Here is a 22,948-nt window from a genome sequence, read left to right as displayed (position 1 = left end):
TAATTCTGATCTAGACTATCTCTAAACTATCGCATTCTGTATGTCCATGAAATGGTAACTGAATAGCCACTAGGTATACAAAGCCCATGGTTAAGGCCGATGAAGGAAAGAGGATCTTTAAGACATACCTCTTACCTTTGCAGAGCTTACATTCTAGTAGGGATACCGAGGCATGTATATGAATATTCAAAATAAGATGAAGCAAGAATAACTGTGGCAAGTATTAAATGAGTGCAATACACAAATCTCTCAGAAACTATACAAAAGTAGGATTCTTCTGGCTGGGAGAGCTGAGGAACACTTCTCTGAAGAGGTGAGATTTAAATGAATCCATAAATTATGAGCAGAATTCCAGGAGATAAGAAAAAGGCTGCTTTCTTAGGTATTCCAAGCAGGGAGTACGGGCTAATTAGAGACAAGAGGTGGGGAAGACCAACTGCCCTGGAGGAATAGGTAAGTAGAGCTCTGACCCAAACAGCTAGCGGTTCTCCAATGTCAACATACATTGTGATCATGCCGAGTGCTCAATAAAACACAGGTTAATGGGTTCCACAACCAGAGTTTCCAATACAGCAGGTCAGGAGTTGGGTCTGAGTATTTGCATTGCTAACAGATCCCCAGGTGATGCTGAGCTGTTGGTCCAGGGAACTTCTTGAAGACCCACTGCTCTAGGGAGTAGAGGGGAAGTGGTAAGCTCACATCGAAATCTCCATTCCACTGTGGGTTTGGTTAAATCCTAGTTCAGAAAGCTGACCTTATTAAACTTTGGGTAGCAGAGATAATTATCTATAATTTCTCTATAAATATTTTCATCTAAATCTGCCAGGAGAAGATGGAAAGGTAACAAGGGAACGGATATTTTTGGAGACCTCCTATTTACCAAGTGCTTTCCAAAATCACCTCATTTAATTCCCAGTGGATTCCCATCAGATAAACATCATAATCCCAATCTTACAGATGAGGAACTGGGGCTCTATGACTTCAAGTGTCCTACCCAAAGGCAAATACCAGGGCCAGGATCTGTGAAGTGCCAGAAAAATCTCATACTATAGTGGTAAAAAATCAGTGTGGAGACTTGACCTTCTCTGAACACTCATCAAAGGAAGGCGGTGGTTCAGGGATCACAGAGATCAGTATTCTTTCCATCTCAAATCAGGGTCAGAAATACCTGAACAAAGTCTTCTGTATTGAATGTTAGAGACACAGGAGAGCAGCCACAGACACCAGACCATACTCCAGTTATCTACAAATGGGGGGGGGGGGTGGAGGGAAACCACCTTCCAAATGATGACTCCAGGACACCCATGAGCCCCACCAGAGTGCTCCATTTCAAAGGAATACCTTGGTGTTTTCAGTTCAAATATCAGATCAGTCAGCCAGCAAGCCAGTGGACATGGCTGCGAAATCTGAGATGGTCAGCAAAACCACCACTTCTCCTTATTTGGATAAATAACAGCCTCAAAGACAAGCAGTTTGGGAGTCGTGCATACCCCGAGGCTGGGCTTGGCAAGCTCTCCACCCACGCCCTGCCCGGCCTTGCCCTGCTCGACAGCTGGGGGAGGTTAGCCAGCTTCCCCACTCGGTTCCAAGGCTGCCAGAAGCTTCCTCCTCAGAGATGAGATCTGCTTCCCTGTGTCCCAAGGACTGCCGGACTTTGAGCATTCCTACACTCCGAGGGGAGCCCTGGGTTCCTGAATCTGGGTAGCTCGCGAGTAACAAACATGATGGGCTACAGGCTCAGTGACCCAATGTAAGGAAGTCACGGTCCATGTGACAGAGTGCCGACATCGGGCAAGGGGGCAGACATATTCTAGTTGTACCTCAACCCCACCCCAAAACACTGCCCCTGAAAGGAAAGAATGCTCTGCCACATGGATGGCAAGACAGGTGAAGAAAATGCTCTGCCATCTGTGGAGCCTTTCCAAGCTCGTGACCAGCAGCCAGAGCTTTCAACTCACTTCAAGGAGAAAGAGGCTCCAGGATGACCCCAAAGTACCTCAGCTTCCCCCACTACCCGACCCAATCTCAGTCTTTTTCTTTCTTTCTTTCTTTCTTTCTTTCTTTCTTTCTTTCTTTCTTTCTTTCTTTCTTTCTTTCTTTCTTTCTTCTTTCTTTCTTTCTTTCTTTCTTTCTTTCTTTCTTTTTCTTCTTTCTTTTTCTTTTCTTTCTTTCTTTTTTCCTTTTTTTGTATTATCCTTTCTCTTACTTGTCTCCCCTTCCCTGAAAAGCAACATTAGGGTAAACTGCCTCCCAGAGAAGAGAGGAAGACATGGGTGAATAAACAGACAGAGGGAGTTTCGTACAATTTGCACAGTGAGACACTGGCTTCTTTCTCATGACTCTCATCCTCAACTTCTCCTTCAACAGACTGCAGTTCACAAATTAGTTTCCCCTCAAAATTTTTTTCAAAGGTTGAATGGTCCTCTTCCATCAGCACTCCTCCCCACCATGATGACCAAGGAAAGGTGGGTTGTGGCAGAAGGAGCGCTGGATTATGAATGAAAAGACTGCCCTCCGAGGACCTTGTCTGTGGTCTCACCACCACGACTGTAGCTCTGCCACAGAACTTTTCTGAGCCTCTGGTTCTGATACCGTGTTGCTTCAGGAATACCTTCTGTGCTTACCCTCCTAGTTCTGTGAGCATCAAGTGAGCTGAATTATTCTGGTATAACTTTGCATGCAGAGAAACATGATCAGCATGGGTTCTCATTAAAGTCTCCCACAAGCATTCCTGGGCTCACTCAAATGAAAGTAAAATGAACAGAATGGGTAATAGTCACTTTAATATATTCATAGGAGCGTGATGAGAAAGACACACTCTCCTTTTGAGATACAAGAGCTCACAGGAAGAAAGAATGGATGTAGATTCTGAAAGTAGGCGCGCCATGCTGTATTCTATTCCAAAGACATATCCTTGAGAAGAAAGTCCCAGTTATATGCTGTGGACTCACATTCAAGGAAGTGCTTTTCCTCCTTCCTATTCCCAAATTAATTGGGGATTCTAAAGCCAGATTAGGCTAGATAAAGATTTCCAATGCACTTTATCCTGACATGACAAGTATATTCAAATCTTAATTATTTCTAAAAATTATGGGATGGGCGATTACTCGCATCTCTGCTTTAGGTCCTTCTCCTTCCTTTCGCAGCTTGCTACCTGGGAGTACCTCTCTTTGAGAATGAAATGTGCCTGTGGCCAGAATAAAAGTCTTGATTGTTGAGGGCAAGGCTGAACCAATTTGTTAAACACAAGTTTTTGGATGCTCTTAGAATTTCAATTATATTGTCCATTCTGGTCTCATCCCATATTTAGATTAGAAATAGTAAAATCTGTGTACTTTAGGATAGTCCTTGATAGAAAAATATTTCTCTTGCTATATTGCTCAAAAAATAGTTTTTGGCTCTCTTTTTGTACAGTGAAGTGTGAAGATTTATTTATTTATTTTTTGCAAAGTGCCATTTAATGTAGACGTAGAAATGCTGTTACTGAACTCATATGTCAAGATAGCCTTATGCATATGTTTGCTGTATCCGCATTTAAAATACAAAAAAAAAGGTTTTGGTAGTTTTTATAATATTAAGATGCACTATATATAGAAGTACATATCTCTGGATAAAAATTATCTGTCAAAATTAAACATATCAAAATACCCCATTTGACTCATTTTTATGTTCTGGTCACAAAGTGATACTGAATAGAAACTTATTAGCATTTCACTAAATTTCTTCAGATCATTGTTACGAATAATAAAAATACAGAAACATTTTAAAACAACATATTTCAGTCTTAAAATGGTCAGATTAACATAATTATAGCCTTAGGTTGCCAACAGTGGCACATTTCTCATTTTCATGAGAATGTAGAGGTTCTCCTAGATCGCAAGCTAATAGGCTCCTCGGTCTAAATATATACAATAAAATCTAAAGCAAATTTCTGAAGCATTAAGATCGGAACCCTGGAGATATCTAGTAAGTAATTTGCGCTGCAGTAGAGCAGTTTTTTGTTTTGCAGTTACACAGCTGCTAGGAAATATATTTTTAGATTTGCTTTAAAGGCAAGCAAAAATGGTATCCAGTTTGTGGATATGCATCCAGAATGTTCCCTCAGTTCCTACTGCAAGGAGTCCACCTTGCACAGGATGTTCTATCCGTTGCCTTCCTTCTTGTAAGTCAGTGCAAGGAAAAGTCATAGACGTTCCTCCTCGATGAATCTATCAGACTGACCATGATACCCAATACTCTGGAGGCTTGCTTTATGAAAAACATGCACTGAAGTTTAAACAGGTCCCTGCTATTTCCAAATTACCTCATCATCGACATCGTTACGATTTCTTATCATTGTTTGGGTTTTTGTTTGGCAGCTCTTCCTGTGATATCCAGGGCAAATGAAAACATACAGGTTCAAAGAGTTAAATCAGAACAAGGAAAAGCATGAACTCTGATTTCACAGGAAAAGAAAAAAAAATGTAAAGAAAGAAATCAAGTACATGTGTTGATCAACCAACTAAATGAAACATATTTTCTGTATTTCAGAAATATGGAGTGAGTTAGTGCTGCCTGAACAATGAGAAGGCATCCTCTAGCTTAAATGCACACTGGGTATTCACACCTTTTATCTGGAGAGGCCTCAAATAAATAGATGTGCACAAAACTGATTTAATGAACAACTCTTCTTTTGTGCCAAATAACAAAGTGCTGGAGTCCTTGAGAACCCTTAAACAACCATTAGTTTTGATTCTGACGTCGAAACAGTTCATTTTTTTTCAACGATACAATCTTTAATGACATTCTGCTCTGTCCTCACAAGCCCCTGTGTCATCCTTTGTCTTAAAGCCTTGGTCTTTACACTTCACTCGCTAACAAGATACTGTCACCATTTTGGCCATTTCCTTGCACCAACAGTGCTCTATTACCCATTAATGGTTTTCTTTAAGTCAATTTCAAGTTGACTTTTTTTTTTTTTTTTTACTTAGTTGTGATAAAGCAATAATGTTCATTAACTCTCTGGTTCTTTGTCCTCTCTAATACTCATGAAGACATAATTATTAAAATGTAAAAACCTGTTTTTCTACGTGCCACTGAAAATCACTGGTTCCAAGTAAAAACCAACTTTGAAAGTCTTCTGGGCAGTAATACATTAATATTTTAAACAGAGTCATGGCAGGAGCCATATTCCTTAGCAAAGAGGCTGACTTTTCAAAATAACATTATAATACAATACAAGCCTTTTAAGCCAATATGTATTGTTTTATTCAAAGCATCTCATAATTTGAAGCAGCTGCTGTTTTTCAGTTGACTTGATGGCTTATTCTCCCTCAATAAAAATATTGGATCATCTAAATCTGGTTAGTTCAAAATCCATTTATTTTTGGTCCAGGCCCATGCATTTCCAATTAATGAGCTCTGGTCCCACTATAGACATGTGCTGCCATGGAGAGGACGTGAAGCCTGGTTATATTCATCTCCAACAATGGCTGCCTACAAGAAGCCAGACAGACAACATTTTCCTAAATCAATCCAATGGGACCCAAAGAGGCCAGAACAAAAGCACGGAAGTGCTGGCAATAGGCAAAAGGCTGGTCTGAGGGACAGGTGGCTTGGGGCTCCAGCCCTATATTTGTCCCTTCCTTATTGTGTGATCTTGTTACCCAAGCCATTCTAACCATGCTAGGCCTCCCGAGTCCCACTGACAGGTGAACGGGTTATAAAAGATGATGGGTAGGACCTTCTTTCCACCTCTGACATCCTACGATTCCAAATAAGGCAGGCTTTCTGTTTCTTGAGGTTGCACCAACTACCAGGTATCCCTTCAGTCACAAATCTACAGTCGCAGGCATAGTATTGCTCCTGCAAATTACGCGCAAGCAAAGGGATCACTGGCCTGATGGGAAGAAAAGCAGGGCTGAGAGGAAACACCCTACCACCAGTTGATATGCACTTTGAACACATTCATTTTCTCTGTGAAAGGCTAATGTGTGCTCCCCTGCCATACACACAAATTTAAATAAAAGTAACACATGCTCACCTGAGAAATTTTAGAAATAGTGTAATGAAAAGAACAGTCATCTGGAAGCCCTCTTACAGGGCAAGACCATGGAGGTCCCTCCCATCCATGGAGGGAGCCTGCGTGGATGTGGTAGGAAACCATTTCCTATAGTCTGGGTTACCCTGATGGGGACCCCCAGGGAAAACAGAAAAGCCAACTCCCAGGAAGAAAGCGGCATGTAGGTGCTGGGGTTACAACCTGAAAAACAGCAGGACATATGCTCCCAGTCAAAGGCAATTTCCACTAACATCTGTATTTACAAGAGCCAAGAAAAGGGATGTGGTTTAGATATCAAAGGGTAGAGAGTGGGGTGTAAACATCTCCCCAACTCCCCAATCTTGGCACAGGACTCTTGAGAATGACCCTGGTCCCTGCTAAAGGAAGGTCCTGTCCCAATCAACTTTCACTCCTGGATTTTATGCAGAAGTGGGGTTGGCAGCTAGCTGTCTCGGTCCCGAAGCCCAAGAGCAGGGCTGTGATGAGCAGCAGCATCTCCCGTTGACACTGTCAGCAATAATTACTCTGCATCACAAATCACTGGGATATTTTTGTGGCTGAGTGGATGCCTCAGTCTCCAGGAGCAGGCGAGGAGAGTCACAGTCCCGGTCCTGAGCTGGCTCCGCTGGCTGCGCAGATTCTAGAACCTTCTGCCTTCAACGTTACTCACTGTTCTCGTCCTCCCCCGCAGTGGCTCTGCTGTGAAAGCCTGACAGGCTGTAGCCTGACATGTGGGCAGTTCTCCATTCAAAGACACCTTCTCACTTCTAGATCAAGCTCACGAATAAGCTCCCTGCTCTGGGTATATGAAAACAGTTTTCGAGTGACACAGCCCATGATGCAAGGAAGGAAGGAGCAAAGAAGAAAGGGTAGTTTGCCCCAAACCCTCCCCACACTAACTACTGGTTAGTGTTTTTGTTTCACGCCGAGGGAATCATAACCAAGTCTCTGAAAAGACTATTGGGTTGATATTAGATTTTGGATGCTACACATCTGAACCAACCAACTAACCAACCAACCAAAAACCCTCCCAAAGTGTACAAAATAATTTCTCCTGAGTCAAAAAAAGCATTGCTTATTTGTAATCATTACTTTCAAGTTAAGTTGTCTGTGTCTGACTCCAGACTTGGAGCTCTTAGCTACTGGCAAGAGAGTCCGCCTGGGTTTGAACTCCAACTTTGTTATTACGGGTGTGTGATCTCGTTACTTAATTTTTCTGACCTCAGTTTTCCAATCTAAAAATGAGTCTAGTTGTACCTATGAAGTCGAGTTTTTCTGATGACTCAATGAAATACTATGTATTATTTAGACCACACTAGATAACAACTTTTCATGCACATTAACTCATCTCCAGAGTAAGATAAAAATATCCACAGGAATATGGATAAGCAGATCCATGCACACATGAACCTTTAAAGGGAAACACTGCTCTACCAAATTCCTTTTTTAAAAAATTCAAAGTATTGTGACCTAACTAGTGCACAAATAAGAGAAAATCGTCATCTCAAGTACATATGATTTCTGCCAAAGACTTTTCAGGCAATCATCAAGCCTGACATAATAGGATTTATCTGTTATATAAAACTAGAAGTTTTACATGTTACTTAAAAAGCTTACAGTGGTATTTCTTTTTTAAAAAAAAGTCAAAACGGAGATACAAGGGCTATTTTTAATTTAAAATTTAAAGTTTTTTCCCAAGGGAAAAAACAACAAATAATTTTCCCTAGGATGTTGAAGGACACATACTCCAGTCCCCCTCCCACTGCTATCACATCTTCAAATTTTCTACAGTTGTCTCAAAAACTAAATGCAAGTCAACATCTTCATGAAAACACTGAAAATGGTCACAAAACACATACATCAGTGAGATCTTACTGGCAGATAATGTTGACACCTTAAATCCTTTTTAAATTATATGGTTAAGAAAATTAATTATATGGTTAAACAGAAACTAGATCATAAGATTTATAGATGGAAGACAGTCGAATGTAATTTAAATTTTTTTTTTTAAACAGACTATCGCCAATAACAAAGAAGTTTCCTCCTAAGCAGTGTGTAAGAAGTGAAAATTAAAAGCCTGGAATTTTAATTCCTCATTGAATTGAACTGAAATACAGGAAGACCTGACCCGGTTGAAGGTAAACGTCCCACCGCATGACAAAAATATTCCGCAAATTGTATTTTGTTATAAAGGTACAGTTCTTACCTTACATCTTCCGTGACCCTTTCTCTTCTAGAAGAAACTTTCTAGACTTGCAGAGACCTTCAAACCACCCATCTCTCGAACGCTTCCAGCACTGCCTGTCTTTATGGTGACTAAATGCAAGGCTTGGGGCTTTTTTTACAGAAGGAAGCTTTTAGTCAAAATATGTGGTTTAAAGGAGCAGTATCCACCCTTGTTAAAACCATTTCACGGACATTCAGAGGTTTTGTTTCTACTCTATGAAAGTTAAATCTGAGTAGGAAGGCATTTTTCCTGTCCCGGAAATCAGCATAACTGAAACCAATGCTGAGCTAACGAGAAATGTTTCTTCCATGTGTTCTGTCTGGCAGAAACTGCAAGCCATATCAAGGAAACACGTGATATTTATAAATACAATATGGCTCATGTTGTCATAACCTCTCAATGACAAAAAAAAAAAAAAAAAGTGCAAGGAAAAGCAAGCAGCCACACAGCAGGAAAGATGAGATTTGTATCACTTGGAAGCTGCATATCAGATGTGCATATATTACCCTTCCTTGCTTCTTAGAAAATAAAATAAAACCTAACTGGAAGCAGCTAGGGAGGAAGAAAATATCCACCGTGTTCGGACAGCCACTGTATTAAAAAGTGTTTGCCTCGCTAATCATTTCAATAAGAGTGATTCCTTGCCAATTGTAACATAAACCTCTTTTTGCCTGTCAGAAAAGCATGGTACAGAGGGGGCAATAATTAGATGCATTGCTCAAGTGGGTTCCACTGTGTCAACTCAAGCAAATAGTAGAACAGAGGCAAGGAATTCACAGAGCCTGGAACTGACGTGGAAACGTCCAGATGTCTGCATCACGACTAGTTATTGACTGGTTGATTATTTACTTCGGACCTTCTGCGGGATTAGAAGATTTGTGAGGGCAGTTACCACACTCGTTCGCCAGCATCACCCATCATGGCTGGGTGAGTGAACCAGTGAACCCTGGAGCTGGGTTAACTGCCCTAAAATCACCAGTCCTGCTTCGTTGAGTTTGGAGGTATTGGAAATACTACACTCATTCTGCAAGTAAGATGTGCCCTACTGAGTTATAAATACAGCACGACAAGATCTGTCTTATTTAATTTGGTACCCAGAGGCTAGCTTACTTTCTACCGCAGGTGAACTCAACTTCTTTTTTTTTTTTTTTTAAATTTATTTATTTATGATAGTCACAGAGAGAGAGAGAGAGAGAGAGAGAGAGGCAGAGACACAGGCAGAGGGAGAAGCAGGCTCCATGCACCTGGAGCCCGATGTGGGGTTCGATCCCGGGTCTCCAGGATTGCGCCCTGGGCCAAAGGCAGGCGCCAAACCGCTGCGCCACCCAGGGATCCCTGAACTCAACTTCTGAAAATAAACTTTCAAAAAGCAGCTAACGTGTACCTTTCTGACAATCACTTGTTTCAATCTCACAAATCTGTGATTCTCATCTTAAAGTTTACGGTTGCTAACTGCTGTAAAATTATACTGAGAGGATGGGGAATTTGTTAGGACAGGCAGATATTCCTATTTCTCCTTTTGGTCAGAAACTTTCACTGAGATCAGCTCGGGAATGTGTGGCCAACTCAGTTTATATTTACTGATCATCATTGTACTGGTCTCAGCAAATGGGGCGTTCACTGAAAGTTTGCGATAGGAAAAGTGCTGAAAGGACACCTCTTCTGCATCTAGACAGTTAATGAGAATTTCCTCATTGCTGGAGGGAAACAGAGAGCACAAAGATAAGCTGGTTAGGAATTGTCACTCCCAAAAAGGCTTAGGATTTAGAAGGGATCTAAGATGTGTCGGTGGCAGGCAGGAGATGGTGAGTGGGTCAAGGGATGGAGGTGGGCAGGTGAGGTTCTGTGGAGGCTCAGAAAGGCATGGAAAAGGGAGGAGGTAGGGAAGTCCTGATGAAGATGGTGGCTTTTGAGTGAGGTCTATACACATGAGTGTCACATGGACACTGATGGTAAAGGCAGTAGTGTGGGACCTACTGCCCACCAGAGTGAGCAAGAAGATCAGTTCTGGGCTTGGCCTGCTTGGCTCCCAATCCAGTTCTACCATGGAAGAGCTGTGTGGCTTTAAGCCAGTTCTCTGATCTCACTGATTTTCAGCTTCCACATCTGAAAACAGGGGGTGACAAGAATTCCCCTCACACTGGGATGCTGGAAAATCAAATGAGAATGAATACAAGGGCCATGCTCAGCACAGTACCTGGCCCAGAGTCGGTATATCATGAATGCTGCTGTTGCTGACAGTGGGTCGAAAAAGAGGACCTTGAATGCTTGAAAGAGGGTTAGTTAGGAGTGCTTCTAGGAACTTCCATTTCTATGAGATTCTCTTCTCTTCCATTTCTGTAGGATTACTTCATCCCTTCCTAAACCTCAAAACCTTCCTCTCAACCAGAACACTGCCTCATGGGAAAAAGAGTTCTCTGGCATGGCCACTTCAGACACATATACTAAATGACATATACTACTTCTTTTATTTTTGGGGGGTGGGTATGGGATATCTGGCTAAAAGAGAACAAAATGGAGTAAAGTTAAATATAAAAAGATGCCATGAAATAGACACATAACAGAGTTAAGAAGTGAAACAAACAGGTGTGTCTGAGTGGCTCAGCATGGTTGAGCCACTCAACCATGAGTTGAGTTGGTGAAGCATCTGCTTTTGGATCAGCCCATGATCCCAGGGTCCTAGGATCGAGCCTCACATCGGGCTCCCTGCTCAGCGGGGAGTGTGCTTCTCCCTCTGTCCCTCCCCCTACTCATGCATGCTCTCTCTCTCTCAAATAAATAAATACGATCTATTTTAAAAGGTCTAAAACAGAAGAAGTGAAACAAATATTAAGAAAGGATATTTTATGTGTTCTAAAATTTCATTAGGAAAGCATTTCAAAACTTGAAAAATTTTGATAAATTATCAAGGAAGGAAGGCTATAGCTGAATACAGAGAGTCAGAAAGAACTGGGTTCAAATCCAGTGTCTGACATTTACCAGCTGTGTGGGCCTGGGAAAGACTCATTTGGCCTCAGTTGCATCATCGGGAAAAATGGAGTCAGTATACCTACTTTGCAGAGTTACTGGCTAATCAGTATACAAAGTAGTTAACACACTGCCTGTTGTGTAGATACAAAAAGGTCTGTTATCTTACATCCAGAAGAACAATGGTATAGAATGAATACTACTTGTACCCTGCCTGGCTCCACAAAGAAATTAATAGAATTCACATAAATTATTACAGTTTTGCCTCTAAAAAGTCAAAAAGTGGAGCATATGACAAAAAAGATGAAAGTAGGAAAATTATAAAGAGAGGCCAGGAACAAAGCCAACACACAAAACACACGCGGCAAATGCCTGTACGCTTGTTGTGGGCGGGCCACACATTTAATTCTAAGCCTTAGAGTAGCAACACAAAGAGGGAAAATGATCACTTTCAAGATCCAAAGTGTCCATATGACAAAAATAAACCAGGAGAAGCACAACTATTTCTGGTGATGAGAACAGAGAGATATTTTTACAGTGGGTTCTCGTTAATGACAGAAAATGAATAATACAGCAATCGCAGCACTACCGTGATAGTACTCAATGCATTCTGTGTTTACACTCACCATGGGTAAGGCATCGCGGCTGACTTTGTGAGGGATACAGAGGCGAACACAACAAACACAAGATGGTTTGCACTTTTGGAAGTTAGTCTTGCGGAGGAGATGCACATGCACCTAAATGGTTATAACACCAGGACAACGTGCAACACGCCCCAGGAAAGGAAAGATAAATTGTGTCAAAGCATTAGGGAGAGCCTCATCAGGTAGGTGGCCTTTTATTTGGCCTCGAGAAACAAGTTTTTATGTTTTAACATCTCAAAATGGAAATTGTCGACCATTCAGAAACAATAGAGAAAATAATCTAGTGAACTCCTGTCATCCACCTGAGACATTTTTCAGCAGTTTACCAACTTTGTTTCACTTCTCTCTGCTGTTTTTGCTTTCTCTGCTGGGGTATTTTGAAGCAAATCCCATTCATCATATCATTTTGCCTGTAAATACTTAGTATGTATCATTTTAAAAAGCATAACCACCAAGCCATTATTATACCCCACAGAATTACCAGTTGTCCCTAACATCACCTGATTCCTAACACATGTTCAAATTTCCCAAAGAGTTTCAAACATATCTTTTACAGTTGGTTGCTCCAATCAGCATCCCAACATGGTGCATTCATGGCATTCGGTTGTTATGGTATAGACGTGACCTGGGAAACATACAGTGTTCCCGCCCACTTTTTTTTTTTTTCAGGCCAGCGGTTTATTGAAGGGATTAGGCAGTTGTCCTGTAGTATATTGGATGGAAGGAATTTTGAATGGTGAATCTGTGGGGCGGGAGAGGGCACTTCAGATACCCGAAGTAAGAACTGTGAGGAGGCTCTGCTTAGGTATCTGGATGCAGGTGATACTGACCATCAGCTCTGTGTGGTGGGCTTGGGGGGATGGCTGGAAAAGTGGTTGTTGGACTGGGGTAAGGAGAACTGGGAGCATGGCTAAGGGCTGTTGCATGACTGATTGCTAGAAAAACATTGAACGCTAGAACTAAAGCAGCAGAGCAGTGTTGCTAAGAGCCGGAGATCTGGAGCCCACCTACCTGGGTTCATATCTCAGCTCTGCCTCTGTCTAGCTGTGCGGTCTTGGGCAAATTTCTTAACATACCAAAACAACTGTTTTCTGAGCTGTTAATAGAAGGGCTTACACCAATACCTGCTTCAAAATGTTGTCTTGGGGATTAAATGAGATCACCTCGAAGAGTGCTCAGTAAATGCTCAAAAAAGTTGGCTGTCGTGAGAGCAGGGGTGGCAATGGTAGAAGGGGCATCGGTAAGAGGCCTTGCTGAATGGCCTGGACCAGTTCTGGTAACTGAGGGATGTGTTGAGAAACAGAAGTTAAGCAATTTAAGAATCACTGATAACTCAACTTTTTAAATCTCTTCTTCCCCGCCCCTCAAAATGCACATACACCCCTCATCAATGTCACTCTACCCTGCATAAAAATAGAAAAAACAAGCAGGAAAAAGACTTAAGAGAAAAAAAATTAGGATTTTTTTTCTTCAATGGGAAACAATGGACACATTGGAAAAATATCCATATGGAGAGAGCCACTTGGAAGTTGAAGATTGGGCTCTTGGAGTCTAGAGAAATGGCAGAGCTAGGGTTATAATTTCAAGTGTCATCCATGCTGACATAATGGTTAAGTCAGCAGTAAGATTAAAACCACAAGTCTGGGGGCACCTCGGTGGCTCAGTGGTTGAGCATCTGCCTTCAGCTCAGGGCATGATCTCAGGGTCCTGGGATCGAGTCCCTCATCGGGCTCCTTGCAGGGAGCCTGCTTCTCCCTCTGCCTGTGTCTCTGCCTCTTTCTGTGTCTCTCATGAATACATAAATAAAATCTTAAAAAAAAACAACAGTACAAGTGAAAGGACGCAGATTTTTTAAAAAAGCAAATTCATACCCACACGCATTGGTAAAGTCCGCTTGAGCATACTGAAGACCATTTAGGGGCAGGAGGGAGAAGAGTTAGTGAATGAAGCAGGCTGAGATGTGTTTGAACATAAGCAAGAGATTTAGAAATGGCAGTTTAAAATAGAAACCAAGGTTTCTAAGAAGACCATTTATTGGTATCAAGGCAGAGCTGAAATAAAAGAGGCCTGGGATGCAGGGACTGATTTTGGTATTAGGAAATTTAAGACGTAGGGCCAGTTCTGGGGAGGGTGTTCTAAATGAAAATCTGGGAGCTGTCATATCTAAGTAAAAATGAAAGATAAACGAGGGAAAGAACTGAATGATGGAAGCCAAAAATCTCAGGAAGTCATCTCAAAGTGTGCTAGAAGGTGGAAAAGCCCCCAAACTGCAGAAAAAGCCACTGGGTTTGGTGGACAGGAAGTCACTGGTACCCTCCGAGAGCCACAAGATGGAATGGCTCATCTCTGAGTTGTACATTTGTGAATTACCAGCCCTGTGAGTGAATACCTAATTTTGCAAGAGGGCCTCTTCCATATGGTGAGCTCAATCCCTTGGGAGCTAAATTTCAAAGCTTTCTATCTAATTTTGTAAGGAAACAACAGCCCTGTGATTAAATTAGATCAGGGTGATTTGCACCCACGTGCAAAGAATCAGGACCCGGGAGTGCTCAGTTCCAGCAGAGAACCACAAGTCTCCTTCCACAGACTCGCCTCAAAAGTGCTCAGCTAGCCGCTAAGTGGAAAACAAGACACATGTTTTCCCTACCAGGCACATATTCTATGCATGCTCTGGGGCCCACAGCCTCAAACTTAATACTTTAACACGCTTCCTGAGGAACACCACCACCATCATAACACTGCTCTGGTGATTCTTGTAGATTCAGTCTCATGTCTTCTCTGGTTTCACAGGTTAAGATCTGAAAGTCCTGATTTAAGGGCAGTCTCGGAGGCCACCTCTGGGTTTTGGTGTCCCTGTTTCTGGGCCTCTGCTCTATCCAACCAGTGTCTGTCCTGAGATGTGTGTTTACCGGTTGTGAGTGGGCAGCTGGGGGGGCTGTCCCACGCTGAGTCTGGGGGCCGCAGGTTGAGGGTCAGTGACACCAGGTGTGAGGCTGCGTGCATAACCGCCTCGTATGAGGAGTTATCATCAAATTCCTTCATGGCCACGCGCTCATTGCAAACATGTGGAAGGGTGAGGCTTCCCTCAACCCATCATGCAGCTTGGTTTAGTCTATAACAATTGATCCCTGCTCTGTGCTCTCCTTCCATTCTTCCCCATAAGTGATGGGGTAACGCAGCTGGGCTCCAGGCCGGACTCAGCAAAGCCTCCTCTCCTTTAAGGGCAAGGCAGCTACATTCACAGAGAAGGAACGAGAATTCCAACCTCCACAGCCAAAACGTGAGGCTGAAGGAGTTTCATGTCTGTTAGCTTCTGGAATCTGTGAAGAGGGACCAGGTGACAAACTGCAGGCCTGATGGCACCTCGTTGCTTTCAAAGCCAGGTTCTATTTCTTGTTTCTTTTTCTTTTCTTTTTTTTTTTTTTTTTTAAGATTTTATTTATTTATTCATGAGACACACAGAGAGAGACAGAGACATAGGCAGAAGGAGGGGAGCCTGCTGTGGGACTCGATCCCGGGACTCCAGGATCACACCCTGAACCAAAGGCAGATGCTCAACCGCTGAGCCACCCAGGAATCCCCTATTTCTCGTTTTTAAAGTTGTCTTCTCGGAAACCTAAAAGCGTGTCTGTGGGCTGGATGGTGTACGTTTGTTGTCTTGACATCTGGGGCCAACAGCTGAGTTCCTCACACAAAAATGCTATCTGAAGGAGGTTGTGGGCCACACCAAAAGATTGTTAGGGTCTCGTTTAAAAGTAAAAGCAGAACTTGACTGAAACCCAGGGCAAGAGTTCTGAATTCTGATAGGGCTTTGTCCATATGGTTGATATTTGAGTCTCCACATGCTCACTGCTGGTCCTTATGTCAGGACCACATCTGCTTAAGAGTTAAAACAGGTGTCCTCCCCCCACCATAAACAGGATTTTCGGAGGCGATTCTGGGGTCCCCGTGTGGGCTCTGCATAACAGAAACAGAACTCAGAGTACCGTGAAACTCCAGTTCGAAGGCCAGACATATCAAAAAAATAAAGACATCCAAGGGAACAAAGCCTCTTATGAATGTCGCTGAGAAAGAATAACAAAATAATAAAAAGCAAGGATACAGTAACACTCAGTCCGTGTTTCGTGATCAGCATGACTCAATCTGTCTTCACGTGGTGCTGGTTTACATTTAAAGTGTAACTAGCTAAAAATAAGCCTCAAAATCCTAGATTTTCTGAAGTAGCAACACAGCCCTCACTTCAAATCGCACATCATTTCTGACATAAAAAAAAAGCAGCAGTTGAGGACGTAAGAGGCCTTTTCCTCCCCAAGTGTGGGCTCTGATCCCACAATGTCATCACTCATATTCCAGTCCAGAATTCCCTAGAAATTCTTCCAGCACTTTCTATCGGATCTCCTGGCCTCTTGGTCCTAAGCTCATACACTGTGTGGGGTAGGCAGAACCAAGGTTCCCCCAAAGATGTCTGCATCCTAAGCTGCTGAACCCCTGACTGCACAAGAAAGAGGGATTAAGGTTGCTAATCAGTTGGCCTTAAAATAAGGAAATCAGGGGTCCCTGGGTGGCGCAGTGGTTTGGCGCCTGCCTTTGGCCCAGGGCGCGATCCTGGAGACCCGGGATCGAATCCCACGTCAGGCTCCCGGTGCATGGAGCCTGCTTCTCCCTCTGCCTATGTCTCTGCCTCCCTCTCTCTCTCTGTGTGCCTATCATAAATAAATAAAAAAAAAATTAAAATAAGGAAATCATTGTGGCAGATTGCATGAGCCCAATGTACTCACAAGTGTCCTTAAATGTGGAAGAAGGAGGTTTAGAGATGTGATCATGGAAGCCGGGTCAGAGAGATGCTGTTTGGCTGAGTCTGAAGATGGAAAGAGGGGACTGCAAGGCAAGGAATGTGCGTGACCTCTAGGAGGTGGGGAAAAAAGGAAACATTCTCTCTAGAGCTTCCAGAAAGGAAAGTTGATGGCCTGCCGATGACCCCTTGAATTTACTGAGGACAATGTTGGACTTCTGACCCCTAGAACTGTAAGATAGCAAATCTATGTCATTTTAAGCCACTAACCGTGTATTAATTTGTTATAGCAGCAATAGCAAACTGATACATCCTGTCGGGAAGTAGAGACAGCCTCACCTTGGGAATGCTACCTACCACAGCACTAGGACAGGCAGTGCCTTAGGCTTCTTTGGCAAGAAAACATATTCATTTACTTTTTTTCCCAGTTAAACTCCAGCATGCAGCAGAGTGCTAAGCCTCAGAAAAGATGGTAGAAAATGGTGCAGCAACTTCTAAATTTGTGTGTGTGGTGGGGAGGAGGTACAGCTGGAGGGCAATGTGGCTCTATTGTTAGAAACTCCATCCCCTTTTTAGCAAACCTGCATTAATATGATTTTAAAATCTGTCTTTTTCTGTTTCCCTGTTCTTTTCTCTTCAAAACATCCCTGTGTGCTTTGAACGTTTGGATAATCTTCTGAGATGATCTAAATCTAGAGAATTTCAGCTCCCAAATCATGCAGATTTTTGGACTATGCCTTGAACGTGATTCAGATAAGGTTGGATAATATTTAATACAGTACAGCAGCAAACAGTCCTGAATTAGAAGGTGAATAATTTATTTAGAATGCTAAGGCTTGCTTGGAATAGCTGATATAAGAATATTAATTGGTTCTACATGGAATTTTATAGGGGTTTGTTGTTGTTTGTGTGCTAATTTTGTTTTAATTGTAGGAAAAATAGCAAGAGATCCTCTGAGTAAAATTAATGTACATGGACCAAGAATGCTTTTAGACAAAGATTTTCAGGATCCCCTTGGAGTGAGGACACAACTAAACTCCATGCTTACAGATAAATGAGGATGCGTCAGGCTCTATTTCAGTCTCTTTGCCCCAAATGTCTGGGAAACCTGATTTCTTTACCAAGAACAAATCATGAATCATCAGACAAGATGAGCGGTGAGAAGCCCTGAAACCCGGTGTTGAGGTGTCACAGCATCTGGAGACCGTGCCAGAAAAAAGGATGGTCTGACCCATCAAATAAAATTAGAAACGGAACAGAAACACTTACCCTCATGTCTCCGTTCACAGTTTTCGGCGTGTGGTTGAATGCATGTGCAGGGTCCTTGTTGTACACTTTGAGGAGCGATCTGTCCTGAATGTTCCTGGAATCAAACACATCAATGACTATGGCAGATGAAAGGAGCCTTACTTTGGCCATTCCCTTTGCTTGATCTCTGTAGGATCAGGTAAAAGACATGAATAGACAATCCAACTGCCGTCTACTGTCAACTGGACAAAAAGTTCTTTCAACATAAAATCGGCAAAAATAAATAAGGAAGAGGAGAAAAGTGACTTCAGCTTTTCTTTCCTGTCTTTGCTCCTCTGGAAAAATACTTGTTTTCCCTGTGATCCTCCAGCCACAAATACAGGTGAATGTGGACTCCCTTTCCAGATTTAAGCAAGGAAAGCTAACACTTTTAGGGACTGTAAAACTCCAATATTTACAATAGGTTCAAAAGGATTTGGTTAATATTTAAATATTTAATAGTTTACTTTGCCCAAACACCTGGTTTTCTGCTTATCTTATGAATGCACACAAAGGAAAATGGTTTTTCCTTCAAACACTTTCGGCAAGGAACAGAGAATATATTTGCGGTCCAGGAAAAAAAATACCACAAAGATCAAAACTACTGGTATCTTTGTAATGCCTTTCTTTTCCTCCCATAGTGGCTATTAAAAATACTTGTGTACACACAAGCTAACTTACTGGATGTGCAGGGTGTTCAGAAGGAAGAGCAGCAGCTAGAACCTTCCGCTCTTCTGTTTCTCCTTCTGAGTCCAGCATGTAGAGCGCTGGAGTCCATCACACTGCGGCACAGGACAGAAGTCCCACATCTTGCTTGGAGCCTACCTTAAAATTATTTAAATGCATAGGAATGTCTACGAAGTCCTCCTCCGCCCACATTCAGCTCTCATCGCAGAAGGGCCACCTGGGGCACTTGCAGCGCCATCTACGCTGTGTCCCTCCAGGGCCGGCGTGCTGAGCTCCGGGGAATGTGTGCACAAAGAGGCATTCCTTCCTCCCAGGTGCAGCCACACGTTCTGTGGGCTGATCGCAATCTCTGGGATTCCTGGGTTATGCTTTGTTTTAAATGAAGTGGAGGATTCTTGGGACTAGTCTTGCCTTCCTCCTTTAAATATCTGTCAGTAATTGCTTTGAAGCAATGACTAGCCCAAGCTTGCAGGGTTTCTCCAGACTTCAAGGAGCTCATTACAAGCTGGCGGAAGGGGGAGCATGAAGCCCTGGTTAGGTTACTATGAAGGCAAGAGCTCACAGAAGGTGGGGGGACACGGGGATCCACTGAAGGGAAACCCCACCCCCACGTGACAATATGAAAGCTGAAAACCTCAGTTGAGCCATGAAAAAAACTTTGTGTGATTCTAAAGGTATTTAAAATACATGAGGTTGGTTTATGATTAATTTAGAAACATGCTCATCCAAGATGAACCAACAGTAAAGGCCCAGATTGCGTTTACCATGGCAACATTTACAACACGGAACTTCAACCTAAATGCTCTATAGCACTTCCCTAAGGAAACACAGTGGTGAAATAGTTAAATGCTTAACAAATACACTCGCACTTCAAAAACACTGGATGTGAAAGGAAATTTACCTCTGGGCTCCAAAAATTAAAGCCATTGTCCTCAGGGGTGATCTACATGGTATATTTTGCAGGGGGAGAGGGAGAATGTATATAGTGTTGATGGTGAGAATTTATCGTACCATTCAAATAAAATATAATTGAGATATTTTATGCATATAAGCAAAGAGAGAATTTGAATTTGGAATTTTCCTTTAGAAAATTCAGACATAGGATCATCTAGTATAAACATATTCATCACCAAATAAAAACGCTTTATCCACTTAAATACTTTTAGGTCCCTGGGTGGCTCAGCAGTTTAGAGCCTGCCTTCGGCCCAGGGTGTAATCCTGGAGTCCCGGGATCGAGTCCCACATCGGGCTCCCTGCATGGAGCCTGCGTCTCTCTCTGCCTCTCTCTGTGTGTCTCTCATGAATAAATAAATAATCTTAAAAAAAATATTTAGGTCCATTTTTATAGGTAAATCAAAACACTGAAAAGTAAAATTATAGATAAACTTATAATTCAGTAACTTCCCCATCAAACATTCGAAATTAGATTTTTAAAGAATCACTTTCACAAATGTAAACATATTAAATGAAAATTGTTAATGTTTAAAGAAAGGATCTCTTCTTCTCTCAAGCACTCTTCATCTATTTTATCAACTGATTTTGCATCAAGGAGAATCATCTCAATTTGAAAGTTGAGGGGACTGTTTCTTCTTTGTCTTCCCTCTCATTTCTTTCTCCCTCCTCGACTTCCTCACGACACTCCAGAAGAATGTGTAAAGGGAGCCCTAGCAGGAACACTTTGAGGTTTGGGAAAGGACCTAGAAAATCATGACTCATTGCAATTTAAAAATGCTTGCATGAAAAAAAAATTTTAAAAATAAAAATAAAAATGCTTGCAGGGGCTGCAGGACAGTGGGGTACAACTGTTCCAAATAACTTCATCAGGCTTGAGCTCCATAGTCAAAAGTGGCTTTATGTCTTTTCGTACAGATTTAGTATTGCCATTTCTCTCCAGTCCTCTAACTGCAAAACATGGCAATTCAAGAACATTGCTATAAAAACACTACTTGGGATTATATGACCACAAACATGCTCCTTAGATACAATATGATTACTTCATATTTACGTTTACGCTCTATAAATTTGATTTTTTTTAGTGACAGGCTGATTAATAATTTATTTCAAAAAACGAACATGAATTTTCTGATACCCATGAATATTTAAACACATCTTTTAAAGGTAGCAAGGTTGTGCAATAGATGTAGCACTATACCTTAGGGCATGCATCAAACTTTGAAAGCCTTAAATGACTCATACACACCTTGGCACACGCCTAAATATGTCATTTGAGATCATCATTAGATATTTATCAGTTTACATTTGTTATGCACTAGAGGCATATTTTTAAAAAGTGGTTTCTATTAATTTAATGATGGAGAAACAGGGCATCCTGCTCTCCCCATGGGGCAGGAACCCAAAAATCCACGTTGTGGACGATCAATTGAGCGGGGAATATTCTGAGGGAATAAAAAAACTCTTCACAAATCATGTGGACAATCAGGTCTGGGGCCATGCCTGAAAATGAATTGGCTGTGTGATCTTGAATAAGTCTCTTAATTTTATGCATCTGAGCTTCTGGTCCCATAAAATAGAAGGGCTGAATTAGTTACTAAATAATTTTTTAAGTTCTAAAATGTCTAGGGCTTTACTAGCGACTCCTTGTTTTTGCTAATTTAAGTTCTAATTTGTCAGGCTCTTTGGCTCGGAGAGATCAGATGGGTCCCTTTCTCTCTGGACATACCACCACCACAGTAGATACATATGCTTTTATTTCTGTGCCCCCTTCAATAGCATGAGTCCACTGAGCCTCATTTGAGGATACATTCTCCTCGGGGCCCTGAAGAAAGCCCACCTAAAAAGTAAGATCCTTTGGTAAGGCCAACTATTTACGAAAAACATAGAGATAGAGAATGCTTCTAAGCCTCTTTTCTTGTGGACAATAGCATAGGGTCTGCTGCTTCTACTCTAACCTGCTGGTGTAAATAATGGCCCAATGGGATCATTGCCTAAAATGTTCATAGTCTCTGTGGGGGGAAAAGCACTTGAGAAAGAGCCAGGGAAGTTCCAGTCACAAGCACGGCCTTATGCTATTGATCAAGTCTTTCTACCACCTTCTGGGCCTCACTTTCCCTAACTTTTAGATAAACAGGGGACTAGACTGTTTCTTATATTCTTTTCAGAGGTAACAGGCCAAGATCTAGGCGGGAGAAGTCTGTCCTCGTCTTTGTAAACCAGACCTTATAAATGGATTATAGAAAACAGATAGTGAATTCACACCTGGGTAAGGTGAACCTACTAGGTAGGGTAATAGTAGCCTTCATGGGGATACAGAAAGATTAGGACTCAGTAAAGTGTAGCAATGCTAACTGCAGTATGGTGGACACACACACACACACACACACACACACACACAACGTAACAACCTACCTTACATCGTTTAGTTCATAATAGACATTTCTGCTTTCATCTTTGATGTAAATGGCGACACTGGGCGATTCTAGCATCTTCATGGTGAGCTGCTGCGGAAAGGCACTTACGAAGAGAGCACGGATTGTGTCTGCACTTGTGATTTCATTCGGCATCCTGAGCTGCTTGGTTTCATCCCCATACTGGAGATAGAGAACCCCTGCATGCAAGATGAACACAGTCATCAGTCCCAGATCAAGATGCCCACAACACGCAGCAAAAGCTTAGCCATTTCTGTCTTACCACAGGCAGTAAGGGTTAGGACAAGCTTGGGAAGTGTGTAATAGGAGAAGTTTGTTTGGGATTTCCAAGGAATGCACTTTCTGGTTGTCACACGAACATTCACTTTTATTCTTTGGAGTCCAGGCAGATGTTAAAGAGGCTAATTTTCAACTATTTGAAAACCAAAAGGACAAGAAGCTACTCTCTGGTAGCCTAAAGCAAAAGACAATACTTTATCCCCTTGAAAGGTATATTTGGGAATTTGACCCTGTAGGATGGTGTCTCTCATGTTTTTCATTAACTAACAACATAATCATTACAGCGAGGGGTAAGCTATATAGTTCACATCTTTATAATCCATTCAGAAACATTTTAAGGCTACAACATTACTGTGGCTCTAATACATATTTATTGAATGTTTATACCAAATGAAACTACAACAAGAAAAGAATCTGGCATTCCAATGCTTCAGAAAGAAAATGGAACAAGTCAGTTACACAAAGAAAAACAGAAGCATAAGATCAGAGAATTTTAGAGTTCTCAGGGCTCCAATGAACCATACCTCAAATTATTCATGCCCCTGTGGAGTGTGGTCTCTTCCCACATTGACTCTGGGCTTGGCCATGTGACTTGTTTCGACCAATTAGCATTAGCAAGTAAAGTGCAAAATGGAGACT

The 22,948-nt window shown here is 42.0% G+C and overlaps 1 protein-coding gene across 22 annotated transcripts in view; it reads right to left on the bottom strand.

The window, feature by feature from the left end:
• KIAA1217 (KIAA1217 ortholog) overlaps positions 1-22,948 on the bottom strand; it is a 464,836-nt gene that overhangs the window by 73,046 nt on the left and 368,842 nt on the right. For 20 of the 22 annotated variants that reach the window (XM_041765783.1, XM_041765782.1, XM_041765799.1 and 17 more), the window contains 2 exons: positions 22,011-22,209; positions 17,940-18,033 (listed from right to left, as the gene is read on the bottom strand). In XM_041765783.1, coding sequence (XP_041621717.1) covers positions 17,940-18,033; positions 22,011-22,209 — 293 coding nt within the window. Of the gene's footprint in view, positions 1-8,246; positions 8,531-17,939; positions 18,034-18,638; positions 19,464-22,010; positions 22,210-22,948 lie in introns of those variants that run through there. The other 2 variants (XM_041765792.1, XM_041765793.1) reach the window with 2 other exon arrangements.

This window comes from Vulpes lagopus, chromosome 8 (genome assembly GCF_018345385.1).
Source record: "Vulpes lagopus strain Blue_001 chromosome 8, ASM1834538v1, whole genome shotgun sequence".
Taxonomy (NCBI): Eukaryota; Metazoa; Chordata; class Mammalia; order Carnivora; family Canidae; genus Vulpes; species Vulpes lagopus.
This window is presented reverse-complemented; position numbering and strand designations above follow the sequence as displayed.